The 14,713-nt window shown below is 39.2% G+C and overlaps 1 protein-coding gene across 1 annotated transcript in view; it reads left to right on the top strand.

Annotated features, from left to right (window-relative positions):
* Positions 1 to 2,910: 2,910 nt before the first annotated feature.
* Positions 2,911 to 14,713, top strand: part of LONRF2 (LON peptidase N-terminal domain and ring finger 2) — a 33,863-nt gene continuing 22,060 nt past the window's right edge. Inside the window, exon 1 of the mRNA XM_026707561.2 lies at positions 2,911 to 4,277. Within this exon, the coding sequence (XP_026563346.1) occupies positions 3,503 to 4,277 (775 nt within the window). The 5' untranslated portion in view covers positions 2,911 to 3,502. The remainder of the gene's footprint in view (positions 4,278 to 14,713) is intronic.

Here is a 14,713-nt window from a genome sequence, read left to right as displayed (position 1 = left end):
AATAACATGACCTTGGAAAATAGCAATCATCATAAATACCTGTCTCTTCACAGGTCTCTATATCAGTGTTGTCAAATTGTCCATCATATGATCAATTCATAGGCTCATCAAATCAAATCAATCATATGGCTCTTTGCAGTCTCCTTATATTCCCTCACAAACTGCTGGTTAGGTAGGAGCCCACTTACCTAAGCGTCTTAAGTATGGTTCACTGAACTGTAGAAGCGATTACCCACAAAGCAACTTAAATATTAAAATATCAAAAAACAGGTCTTGAGAACAGATGACTGTGATGCTGGATTAAATTGCATTGTCAAACAAATAAACCTTCCCTCCTCAAAATAAAATCATGAATGGAAGATATAAGAAAGAATATCTAAAATGGAATTTCATTGGACCAGAATGGACAGGTGCATGCACTATAGTTCAAAGTCCCTGGTTCAAAGCTTACTTTAGCAGAGAATACAGTAGTCAGCTTTTGATAAGACCAATAATCCAAGCAATATCACATTTTAGTATCCACCATAACACACAATTAATACCATTCTAGATTTTGATGCTGCAGTATAGCTACTGCAATAATATATATGAAGAGCTTCCATTATTCCATTTTATGTTTTTGTTCCAACTCAGATTACCAGATTAAAACTATGTTTCCACATTTTAGTCTAAAAACTACAGTCCTGTATTTATTATTTGGATTCACCACTAGATGTCTCCAATAAACAATTCTTATTAAAACAGAATTGTCTAACCATTCTAACCAATTAGGCAGTTGTCTATTAAATTAATTATAATACAAAATTAATTTGGTAGTACTGATATATGAAAAATTCCGGTCCCAGAGATGTTTTGCCAGGTATCTTCATCATCCAAAGTTGTGAATAAATATATGTGGTTGTACAGGTCAAATGTAATTAACAGCAATAATATACCATATTTTTCAGACTGTAAGACATACTCCCCCGCCTCCCAAAAAGTGGGTGGAAATGTCTGTGCATCTTATAGAATGAATACAGGCCTGTTTTTGGCCTCTCAAACCTTCCTCACGTCCCATTTTTGCTGTCCCCGACATCCACAGGCACTTTGCAGGCTAAAAACAGGATGCATGGAGGCCTCAGAAGGCCAAAAATGGGCCTGTTTTTAGCCTGAGGAGTGCTTGTAGATGCCAGGGAGGGCAAAAACGGGACATCTGGAGGCAAAAAACTATTTTTTCTTGTTTTCCTCCTCTAAACTTAAGTGCATCTTATGACCCGGTACGTCTTTTAGTCCGGAAAATACGATTATAAATGGTTGGAAATGAATGCATATTTGAATCAATTAACTGTTAATGTGAAACACATGAATTTATTCTTTATCTATCTTAGAAAGTCTAGATAACTTTTTTATTATGTCTTGAGAACTGTATTGCTAAATGTAACCTAAAGCTCAATTTTATTAGTTTCACAATGAAATTCTTCGTGCCTTGGTGAAAATGTTTGAGTGGATAAATGATAACATACATTGTTTATTAAAAACAATCTGAAGATCACTTTTCTATGCAAATTCACATTCTAGATAAGAAAGTGCTCTGTATTTAAAACAAAGATGGATGAAATTGTGATTGCATCTGTGCAGGGAACTTTGCCAAAAGCAATTTGTCTTTTACCAAATTTAAACTTAACAGCATTCTCCAGTGAGCCATGCTGGCTGGGGAATTTTCCATGTTGAACTTCAGGTATCTTAAAAAGTTTCCAAGATTGGAAAACCCTACATTACAACATTTAAAAAGTGTGCAAATGGAGTCAAAAAAAGCCCTTTTCCAGTTTCCCAGGAATTCTAACCTAGTTAAAATGTGTTTCTCAATGGGATCACAACTTCTGATTATTATAAGAGATTCATTCAAACTATAAGCAGAGGCTCACACTGCTCAAATTCTGTCGGTACTATGTAAGAACTTGAATTGATATGTATAATCATAAAAACATTTCCCTGAAGCTGATGAATTTTTCTGTCCGGCAGAGGTAAGCATGCTAGGTCCTCTATTTTACACTACCACTTTCCTTATTCCAGATTATTAATCATACTTGTCAAATGCATCAAGTTTAACTATCTCAGCCTAGTCAATTCACATTGTAAGAAAATACATGAAAAACGTGGGAGGTTTACATTGATAACCTTGCACCTTGATCAATGCAAGCATCATATCTCATTTTGGAAGCTACTATTCAACACTAACGTTTATAACAAATATTAAAACATCAAATATCGTTTTGATACTGAGGGGGGCAATAAGTTCTTGCATAAGAATGATAGAATAACTATGTAGTCTTTCTCTGTGAATACAATGCAAGCCATTCTTTTGAAAAAAAGCAAAAAAAAATTAGGCATAAGTTAATAAATTTGAATATCTTGACTTTAGTGAAGTCAGTGTATTTGCATGCTATGATTTATGATTCAAGCAAACCAGGCCACAGTGATGTACTTAGCACATTGTGTGAGCTCTCATAAATGGTCATCTTCTGTTCAGATTACTGCTAGAAAGTAATCTAGACTAGATTAGAAGTAAGCCAGCATGTTGAATGGTTCGGGAGGGAAGATTTCATCTTTCATTAGGTTCACTTTTTATGAAAATTGAACGGACCCCGCTCCGATCCGAAAACAGACAGCAGGTAGCCCGCTGTGCCTGATAACGTTGCTGCGAAAGTTGCTTTCGCTTCCCTCGGACGTTTGCAAAACAAGGCGGAACAAGTTCGCCGCTAATACCCGTGTTTTCTGAAAAAAAGAAAAAGAAAAAGAAAAAGCAAGCTACGTAAAACGTGTCTATCAAAATACGCCAGATTTACACCCAATGGTTGAAAAGGAAGTTCTAAAAGCACTGGGTAACTGAGACCGCCCCGTGGAGCTCTTTCTAAATAGATGTCACCTACCCAACTCGGCGAAAGATCACCCCGAGCCGCCCTACGGCTGAAGGAAGAGGAAGGCCGGCCAAAAAGGAGCCATTGGGTTACCTGCGCTTCCTTTTCAGGAAGCCTCCGGACGGCGGGCCGACCTCTCTCCGGCCACGCACGTGCGCTGCGGCGGCCATGTGCGCCCTGCTCACCAGGCTGGAGACTGGGCGGGCTCAGGAGGGCGGTGCTGCCCTCCGCCGGGGAGGATGAGTTATACAACGGCTCGGAGTTGCATAAGCGCCCGAGCCCAGAAATAGTCGCGGTCGCCCGCTCGGGTGGCTCCAGAGAGGGAGCGCGCGCCGTCCGATTCTCCTCCCCCTGACCCCGCTGCCGTCTCCACCGCCGGGGACCGCCCGAAGCAGGGCCGGCGGCGCTCCTGAGTCGCCCGGCCCTCTAGCGCGAGGGTCCGAAGCCGGGCTGGGCCGGGGGCGGAGGCGATGGAAGGCTACGCTGGGACGATTCCCCGCGCCGCCTGCCTTCGCGGAGCCTGAGTTCGAGCATGGAGCCATAGCAGCCGCAGCACCCCGCCGCCGCCGCCGCCGCCACACCCACTTGGCTTCTTGGCGGCGACAATGGAGCTGGGGCCGGCCGCCGGGCAGCCGGCGCAACAGTATCCCCACCATCCCCAGGCCCTGTCGGGCGGAGGTCCCTGCCCGGAGATGCTGCAAGTGGCCGAGGAGGCTTTCCGAGGCGGGCAATTCGCGCTGGCGGCCGAAATCCTGAGCTCGCAGCTGGCTGAGCTGCCGCAGCCCGAGCGGGGCCTGTGCCTCCGCCAAGGGGACGCGCTGGCCCGCGCGGGGCGCATGGCCGAAGCGTTGGACTCGTACAGTGTCGCCGCTAGATTGGCCCGCTTGCGTCCCGAGGAGTTACGCGAACTGACCGAGAGTTTCGCCCTCCTCGTCCGCGACAAGGAGCTGCAGCTGCCTCCCTGGCAGGGCCCTGGGAGCGGCGGCGGCGCCCCCGAGGCGGCTGACCCGCTGGGGGACCCCGCTTGCTGCCGCCCTCCGGAGCCTCTTTGTTGCCCTTCGTGCCTGCGTCTCCTCCACGAGCCGGTGACTCTGCACTGCGGGCACACCCACTGCAAGCGTTGCGCCAGGAGCGGCGGCGAGCAGTGTGTCCGCTGCGTTGTCCGGCGTCCCGTCTCCGCCTGTGCCTCTTCTGCGGCCCCCAGCACGGCCGGTCAAGCCCCCGCCGACCTCCGCGTGAACGTGGTGCTGGGCAGTTTGCTGGAGAAATGGTTCCCGGCCGAGAACAGAGCGCGCCGGCTGTGCGCCGAAGGGGATGCCTTGCGGGAGAAGCAGGATCTGGCGGCCGCTTTGGAGAAGTACAACCAGGCCCTTGAACTCGGTGAGTGCCCGTTCGCCTCGCCCCCATTTACATCGTAGTCGCCTTGCTGATTTCCCTCAGTCGCCGGGAACAAGCCAATTTTAGAAAAGACTAGCGTGACATTTAAAACCTCACTGCTGTAACAGTCATAAACCCACTTTTTGGGCCCACAAAGAACGGAAGAGGAGGGGGTGGTGAAAAAATAGGCCGACTTGTATTATTGCATGTTTGCTCTTAGCTAGGAAACAGGTTAGTGGGGAAGGAAACTCCACTGTAATCAGTCTCCCAGTGTGAGGTATTATATCTTCTTAGGCAATTAAAAGGCATACACCACACTTGCAAAGTTGTTCTGCTGGTCTGCTTTGAGAGTCTGCATTTTGATGTTATGTTTCAGATATAACCATTTCTTAGAACTATTCTATACTGTTCTGTGCATCTCTCTGTGTGCACTGTTGACTATTCTGTGTGTCCCTCTCTGTGTTAGCTGCTGTAACCTAAAAGAACTTAGTTTAGATCACTTTTCCTGCAATACAAGGCTTGTATGATGAATTGTATTACGAAAGGGAAGGCATCAGATAAATACATTTCTAGTGCAGTCCTGCTTAGAAGTGTCACACAGATCTGAAAATGTCCCATGAGAAGTTGATTCATTCTATCAGATTTCACAATTCAATGATATTGGTGGTATTGTTTTTAAAAATTGGAAGAAGAGGAGGGGTAAATGTGATCCTTTTTAATTGCATTTTCTGAATATCATAAAAGCCAGCATAAAATGATTTGCATTCTTCTACATACTACATCATAGAAACAGCCAAAGATTTTCCTAGTTATGCAAACAACTCTCTTTAGTTTGATGATTGCATTTGCAAAATAATTCCTTGTTAAATATAGTGTAAGGAATGTACTTCTCCAAAATAGACATGAAATTGGGTGATAATTAAGCTGAAATCTTAAATCTTGTGTGAGTTGTTAAATTTCTTGGCGTAAATGTCAGCAAGATATTCTGGGTCTGATGTGTGAATTAAATGTAAGTAAGAAAAAATTCTATTTGTATATTTGTCTATTATATAAAGCATAATTTTAGTACTGTTGTGAGAATCTTAGTGAAACAGCACAGTGGAAAAGTTTGTATATTGGAAACTTGGGAATGATTTAGTACATCTGAAACAGCACTTATTACTCAGGACAGCTTTTTACCTAACATCTTTTTCCTGCCAACTAATAATAGCCAATCTGATTTTCATTATCTGTGTTTCCGCTAGTCATAGAAGCAGCTGGAAATGAATGCCATAAGTATGGGTATCAGGGAGGGGAGAATTATGAAACATGCACAATGACATCATTACATAAGTGCCACAACTTACTTACAAGCATCAGATATTGAGTGCAAGGATGTAAGGATGGCATATGTTTTATGATATCATTATGGTGTGCTGTGTTAATCATTTTATTACCATTGCAGTTTGCTGCAGATGGTGCTTGGTTCTTTTCCTTTGGGGCAGAATTCCTAAAACAGCATTCTGTCAACAGATATTCTCCAGATACATTACAGACAACCACTTTCATCCCTAGATGAACAATCATGCTAGTGAAGATCATGGGAATTACAGTCAGAAATATCTGGGCACCAGCAGGTAGGAAATGCCCGCTTTAAAATGTGTATGTCCCTGTGTTAAGACATAACTTCATTGCCAGTCCTCTTAATTCAGACCAAAGCATCTAAGAATTTCCTCGACATTTCTTACAATTTGGTTGCAATAGTATATGTCAACATTTTTATTATATGGAACAGGCCAGTATATTTAATTACAAATTCAGTTCAGATAATTCAAGAGTAGAAATAATGAGTACAGAATTGCAGCTGACAAAAATCAAATAATTTGCATCATCATCATCATCATCATTGCAACACAATAAGAAAGAGAAGAAGCATAATAATATAGTCTATGCAAAATACAGACATTTTGAATGTTTGGTGTTGAATGCTGCTTATGAAATTTGATGTATGCTTCTTATACAATCATCTAGTCACTACTCTAAATTTTACAGGTCAATCTAACCATTGAAATTCAAGTAGAGAAAACCCCTATTACTTTCCTGACATGTTCTTCTAACTGAGCTTTCCCTGGCTAACCTAATAGACTAGGGAAGAGTCTTATATGGAAGGAGGCGTGCTCATTTTTTCTGTCTGCTGTTTTTGCTCTTCCCAATAGACCAAAATGTACTTTAATTGAACTGTTATTTTCCATTAGTTTCCAAATAATGCCATTGTAGAAGACATGGGCATTTTCTAAAACAAGGTGTTTCATGACTTATGTTGTCCACCCTGAGAAAAGTTTATATCTCTGTAACATGAACATCAAAATTATCTTTATAAATTTAATAGGCAACATAGTATAATTATTTTATATTTTCCCTCTAACATTGCTAATAAAAAGCTTTTATATAGTCATATTAGAAAACATTTAGAACAATGTTAGATTTTTCAGTTTTGTAATTTGATAAGAAATATATGGACAAAGTTTGAGGGGAAAACTTAGTTAAAATGCAACAACCTATGAAATTATCTTATTTCCTCCCTTTTTCCAAAGACACAATGAGGGTGCTCCTTTTTGATGAAAGATACTTATATTTATCTTGAAAACCATAAACTCAAGTTAGGGTGATTTTATGACTAATAGGTCATTCTGAAACTTAAAAACTGTTTTGGCAACACTCTGATAAGCATACAATTACCAATGAACACTTTTAAAAGTGAAATGTTAGGTAAACAAAAATATAATTCTGAAAGATATGATCACTTGATTTCAGTGGTTTTATATCTTACTTGCAAAAAGTATGGATTTTGAACAATTTAAGTGATTAGATGCTTGTGATACAAGAAAAATAAAGTTGCTAAAAAGATTTTTTCCAAAATGTTACCATAGAACTAAGTTTCAGCTGAACTCAGCCAGATGTGGAACCAGTCCTAATTCTTTGCTTTGTTTTTCTTATCCTAGTATTCCTAACATATATTACCAGAGATGGCTAGGCAGGATTATAGAATTTATACCAAACATGGCCATCCCAGAAACTCTGTAAGTTCTTCTAGAAGAAACACATGCTTCCTGTGCCAGGAGAGCGCTGCAGTTTGGTCACTGATTGTCCAGGACAGTTCTCTCAAGCTAAGGAGAGCTTTGATTGTATTGGTGTAGCTGCCATCTTGACTTTTTTAAAAACTTATTTTGCTGACACCCCACTCTACAACCCCACAGAACTCTAGAATTGGGTGAGAGGAATTTATCTTTGTCATTGCCTTTCAGTGCAATTTATATTTCAGATCATCTCCTATCTTGCAATCATGTCATGTTGGCCTCTTGATCCCTTCCAGTTGCTACTCTGCCAGGTCTTGCTGACAAGGTTGCTGCTGCCAAGACGTATGTTGCTGTTGTTAGATAGCATCTTTTCTTAGTTGGGATTATAATGTGTTGGTTGGATTTCCCCTCTTCTTATAGTTGTCCTTATGTTTAGATTTGTGAAGCTATGCTTTCAAATAACTCATGAAGACTGCTCAGATCCGTCAGTGGATTTTTCTTTTTACTTATATATATGGGAGAGAGAAAGTTTCAGGTTCGATCCGGGTACTTCATTTTGAGTTAAAGAAAAGCACAGATGCAGCTGCCTGCTTCATAGTGAAGCAGTGACTTGTTGATACTTCCTGTCCCAATTTTAGGCTACCAGATATCTGATATAAACTCAAAATCTTCTTTAACAAAATCTACTTCTTAGATGAACAAAAGTAGACTTAGAATTACAAATGGAGCTCATTGTCAATGGCAAGGATTTCCTTTAATAAGCTAGAAATAAATATTTGCACAGAAGAGATCTTGCAGAGCGTTTGATAGAATATAGTTTTAATCAGATGTCTAAGTGATTTAAATTTAAGCTTCAAGAGCAAACCTAACTGTCTCGCACAAAAATTTAATCCATTGAATTAATAATGTATTTAAACTTATTTATAATGTTTGTTGTTAAACATGCCACAGATCTGTTTTTAAAAAACAACAATATAAGAATGTGTCAGAGAAAGTCAATCTTGCCACACGACATTACCTAACTTTTGTTTAAATGTAATTACAGCTACTTTGTGTGCCTAAGGTAGAGGATATATGGAAATGCACATAATTTACGACAGGTTTTATCTACATTTTAGAGTGTCTGTACTTTTTACATTGGAAAGCATGAGGTCTAACAAATGGGATCCAATAGAAAACAAAGCCTGAATTAATCACTCTGTATCAAGTTATCAACTGTGAAATGCTTTACTGCCTTGCAGTTTATGACTCATCCTGCAGCATTTCTAGAAAAGCCTTTTCCGGTTTATGATGAAAACAGCCGTATGTAAAATATGTTGGAACTGCTGCTTTGAGACAAAATAGATTCATTGCAGGACCATTACCTTTGACCTCTGCTGGTGAAACATCCAGAATGATTTATTTATTAATTATGATTTTATCCAAAGTTTCTAACCTTTTCAGGCTTATGTAACAAATATACAGAGTAAGCAAGAGCCAGCTAAAGTCAGATAACAATTACACTTGAAATTTTTCTTTGTTCAGAAGGTTAAAAAAAACCTTTTATCCAGACTCTGGGTAAGGAGTATGGTTTCGCATGCATTATGCAGAAGCAAAGCTAGGATTACTTCTGAGTATAGGGGTTAGCAGAGCTTTATAGTTAAACAATGTCCTAGGGTAAGTAATAATTCCTGAATGTTGGCATAGCTGTATTACTATAGCTGTACATGTACTGTATTTACCAAAGAAGGATGTGGAGGTCAGATGACTGCAAATAAAGTTGGATGCATTTGAAAATCAGCCTTTATGGTTACAGGAGAAGAGCTTTAATTAACTAATGAATTAATTAATTAAATTTGTATAGCCATCTACCTCTAACCAGTAACACTGGGCAGGATACAATCATAAAGACAATTTAGACAATACAAAAGAGAAATTAAATTCAATTAGCAGCCAATAGATATTATAATCCATCAGTGTCAACATAAATTAGGAAAATGGGCCCTTCACACACTGGGGACCTCGGGCCTGGGTACATAGACAAGTCTTGAATTCCTTCGAAAAGGCTATCAGGGTTGGGACCATCCTAATCTCTGGAGGGAGACTGTTCCAGATGGCAAGGACTATGACAGAAGGCATGTATCTTGGTCCCTATCAGCCAATATTCCCTGGCCAATGGGACCTGAAGAATGCCCATCTTGCCAGATTAGATTAGACAGGTAGAAATAACTGGAGAAGGCTAACCTGGCTCAAGACATAAAAGACTTTAAACAGTGATAAAGAGCACATTGAATTGTGCCCAGAACACATTGGCAACCAATGCAGCCCCTTAAGCAATGTTATAGCCAACACCATTTATAACCCAGGCAGCTGCATTTTGCACCAGTAGAAACTTCCAAGCACTCAAGGCAGCCAAGTGAAGCATATTACAATAGTCCAAATGGGAAATAACAAGTACAGTGAACAGAGTTTGCTGGTCCTAGAATGGGCGCAGTTTGAGCACAGCACAAAACATTGTGGGTTGTTCCCTGATACCATTAGATGACATCGCTAGGACTCACTGCCTTAGAAGAGCGAGGAAAATGCTTAGGGACGACTCACATCCCGGTCAGCCCTTCTTCACTCTCCTACCATCGGGTAGGAGATATAGAAGCATAGCCAGCTGCACCAACAGGCTGAAGAACAGTTTCTACCCATGGGCTGTCAGACTTCTGAACTATGTTGACATGACTTCTTCATGTCAACATAGTATGATAGACTTGCGGGGCCAGCTGGTTGTGCAACAAGGTCACATAGTATAATAAGATTGGGACTGGGTTAGGGACTTCTTTCCTCATTCTAAGTTGTGTTGGGGGGTGCACAAAGGGAGGGTCAGCCAATCTCATTGTACACATGTACTCTGGCAATAAAGAGGACCCTTATTGTGCACTAAGCAGGACCAGAGGTGAAAAAACTTTGATACTAGAAGACCCAACATTCAAAGCCCACTTCACGAACTGACTTTCCTGTACAGCTTTGAGAAAGATTGCCTCTGTAGCTTTGAGGAAGATTGTTTTTTGCTAGCTTTCTAACTGAGCTTTGTATCAGTTGGGCACACCTGTCAGCAGCAGCAGGGAAAGGGAAAGGCAAATGGATTTGGCAAGGTGAGGCAAAAAGAAGGCCAGGCCTCTTGGTAGTGTGGGAGGGGGGTGGAGGTAAGGAGGGAGAAGGTCTGCATGCCACTGGGCCTAGTCAGCTGAGGTCTTCCATCTGTGGTGGGAAGGAGAAGGGTCTTGGGAATGGAGGTAGGAAGCCCGCCAGCCACCGCTTTATGGTCCACAGCAAGTTTCCATATACCAGTAAAACTTGCCAACAAAGGCCTCTTGGCCCAAGTGGGGGAGGGGGGATTGCAACACTCCTTTAGTTGTAAGGGTGGGCCCATTATTAATCACCCAAACTTTGATCACATGACCATGGGGTGCTGCAATGATTAAAATTTTAGGCAGGGGTTGTAAGTCCCTACTACGGTAGTAATTTCAAATAGTTGTTTAATGAATGGTTGTAAGTTATCTGTACAATAAGAGAATCCGTTCTACTAGGACATTCCTACTGTTGCAACTGGCATGCCTTTCAGAAATTGTGTGAATGGATGGGATTGTCTGATAGCACTATAAAGAAGTATCTGAGTACTTTTTAAAGATGCTTTTCTACCCACATTGCTATAAATAGGACCCCTACTAGCTATTGAATTCCTAAACAGCTTTGTGTAATTTGGACCTTGATTGTGTCTCCCAGCAGGCATTCCTGTTGCAAACACCGGTAACGCTCTCTCATAGGTTTTCTCCTCTTTACCTAGTTTGCTTTAAGAGACTCGATGTCTGGGCTACTTAGGAATTGACATTTACTACAGCTTTCCTTTATGTTACTCACATTAAACTAAAAACAATACTAGAGTATCAAAATGAGTAGAGGACAATGAAAATTGCATTCTTTTCATCTTGAATTCTTTCAGGGAAGGTATTTGAATGAGTTATTTTTTATTTATTGTCTGATCAATATCTGTTGATCATTTAAAAATAAGATTAGATAATTTTCAATATTAATTTCAAATCATCCCCTCCCCCAAATTTTGAAAAATGAGCTAAATCTTGCTTGGTTTTGTCGGCTGTTGTGCATATAGATATTTTTTCATTTTGGATGCCATTTTATTGGTTGCTATGTGAGAAATCCACACTCAATAAATCAAGTATAGTTCCCATATGAGAACTGCTATATTTAAATATTTAAAAATAGGTACATACATGGGTCACATAGTCAAATAGTTTAAAAACGATCGTTAGCAAAACTAGCTTTTCTTTTTTCTCTTTCCAAATAAGAATTCATGTTTTTGAGGTTGTGTGCAAGAGTTGTGTTGTGGCAAAATAGTGATTAAACATGTAGAATTGAAAGTGCTTGATTCAGATTTTATTTCTCTAATGTATTTACTATGAGGGAAACCACATTTTTCATCTTCTGTATTGTTAGGGCTAATATTTCAGAATTACAAAATTAAAAATTGAGGAATATTTGAAATATAATACTGTATATAAATTCTGGCTAGGAACTGCATTGCTAATTGGTTTTGATTTCATCATCACAAACTAGTAAGTGGTTTGTGTTTTTAAGAGATAATAAGTTTCCTTCCAGGGTCAATACAAGTGGTACATAACATTATTTTAAAATTGTGGTAAAAATGGTAAGTGGTAAAAATAGATAATAGATTTTCTCAGCATTTGTTTATTTACAACTTTCTGATAATGCTCTTTAAGTCTGTTAACATGTGCAGGGAAGTCTCCCTATATAGTCATTGTCTTATAGGACATTACGCGGAAACAATTTTGCTAGTGATATATAGGTAGTCCTAAATTTATGACCACAGTTGAGCCCACAATTTCTGTTGTTAAGTCATACATTTGTTAAGTGAAATTTGCCCCATTTTACAACCTTTCTTGCCATAGTTGTTAAGTGAATCACTGCAGTTGATAAGTGAATCTGGCTTCACCATTGATTTTGCTTGTCAAAACCTTATATGACCTTGGGATACAGCAACAGTCATAAGTATGAACCAGTTGCCAGGCATCTGAATTTTGATCACATGATCATGGGGGATCTCCAAAGGTTGTAAGTGTGAAAATTTGTCATAAGTCACTTTTTTCAGTGCCATTTTAACTTTGGTTATTAAATGAACTGTTGTAAGTTGAGGACTACCTGTAGTGGTCAAAACAACAAAAGTCAATTAACAACGTACAATATAGCAGGCAATACCTTACACAAAATGGCTCTCTTAAGTCCTGACAGGACAATGGGTATGTATGGTTGCATTCTCTTAGCGTACTAATAGCATAAAGAAGTCTCAATTCTGAATCCAACCAATATCTTTGCCTCTAGATTTCCACTTTTCATTTTTTAGTAGAGAAATGGCTTGCCACTGTCTTCTTCAAGGAAATTTTTTGACTACTCTAGAGCCTAGCATTTCCTGATCTTTATTTCCTGGTCTTTATCCCATGTTGTTTCAATAGTATCAGTACCTTTTTCTTCTTAGGCTACAGTACCATGTTTCCATCTGCTCTCCTGAATCCAGAAATTACCTTTTCACTGGCCAGATTCTTCCATGGCTCTAAGGAGGCAGTTTCCTTATTTTTCCCAAAGCTGCTGAAATCAGCTGAGTCAAACCTGTCTAGACATACTGGACATAAAATCTGCTAAATGGGGCACTTTTGAGAAGGCTACATTACTTTTGTTTTTTCTTCTCTCTTTCAAAGCATAGAGATTTAGTAGTGGGGTATCTCTGTCTACTCCAGTTAGTTAATTAAATTATCTTAAGTATAAATCACCTTGCTTTACTCTTTTTTCTCAAGACAGGTCTCTGAAGTATCTTTTAGTAGGTGTCCAATTTTTTGTGGTAACTACTTCATTGTGTATATGAAGGCTTATAAATCTGAAAAGAGCATTAATGCTGAAATTTATAACCAACTCTTTCCCAATCAGTATAAGGAAATAATTATGCGAATTGTATTCCTGTTATAGTTGAATCACACCAAAGTAGAGAAAAGAGAAGATACCTACTTCCCTGAGAATATTTCTCATTGTATTTATTAGAAATATTTTTGAGGGGGTATGTATAGGATTGCCTAGTAAATAAAATATAAGCTTTCATTGTGACTTTTGATACTCTCAATAACCTATAAACTTCTTGAGTATTCCCTGCTGTTTGCCTTTTGCTGTACAGTGTATACTATGTGCAGTTAAAATATGATTTATTGCTATTATTAACACAGGTTCAGAACAAGCTTGATGTAAGGCCATTTGGAAGAGAATGTTTCAATCCACTAAGTAATAATCTTTTGAATGACATCTGTTGTCAAATATGAAATAATTATCTGTGTCCATTTATTGATAAGATTATGGCAATAATTTGTTTCTTCCAACTCTGTCATCTTCTATGAACTTGCACTGATGGTACGCAAATTATTAATTTGATGTTTTAATAGGTCTTATATTGTAATTAATTGTTATGATATTGCCCTTAGTTGTAGAAAGTTGAGATGTTTATGAAATGTAATGTAAGTTGAGATGTTAAAGATGTAATGTAATGTTTGATCATATTTGATTAATATGTATCTCACAAATAATAGTTTTCCACGCATTTATTCAACATCAGAAAAGATACCAGATATCTAGACCTGTTATGAAATATAGACATTTTTTTCTTCAGTTGTAGAAAAAAAGACAGATAAGCTAGACTTTTGTTGCCCAAGTGAGTGGACAAATACTAATCATTCTGTAGATACTTCCCCCCCCCCCAGATCGACCAGCGTTGATCCATTGGTTGTGACAGGAATTGAATGACCGGCTTGTCAACCAAATCTGACATTGCTCTAGATGCTTGTTTGTAAATATCTTAATGTTCTGTTGTTTGCCTTAGAACCTGATACTGCTTGCTCTTTGCCTGTTGCTCTTGAGATAATTCTTTGCTACAATTTAGAAGGGTATATCATAGAGACAAATGCTCTCCTTCAGCAAATTACTTTTAAGAAGGAAAATTAAGTAAAATAACTCCATCATAATGTCTTGTACAATGTTGGGTTTTTTTCCGCTATCAGCTGTAAGTTTAAAATTATCCATTAGCAATCTTTGGTAAAGGTACTCATAGATGTGGGATAATCTAATGGTTCCAAAATGAATTCCTAAAACTTCCAATTTTCAAAGGACTTTCAGAGTCAGTATAAGAGTAGACTTTGTAGAGTTGCTGATACTTAATATCACTAAGTTGGATAGACAAAAAAGCAGATTGAAATGTCCTTCCTGAGTAATTCACAAGAAATCTGTTGAAGGCTGAAGTAGAGTTTTAATTCAAATTCCAAACAACTTATTTTCTTCAATGTA

This window comes from Pseudonaja textilis, chromosome 8 (assembly GCF_049901715.1).
Source record: "Pseudonaja textilis isolate UNSWEBS1 chromosome 8, rPseTex1.2, whole genome shotgun sequence".
Classification (NCBI taxonomy): domain Eukaryota; kingdom Metazoa; phylum Chordata; class Lepidosauria; order Squamata; family Elapidae; genus Pseudonaja; species Pseudonaja textilis.
This window is presented reverse-complemented; position numbering and strand designations above follow the sequence as displayed.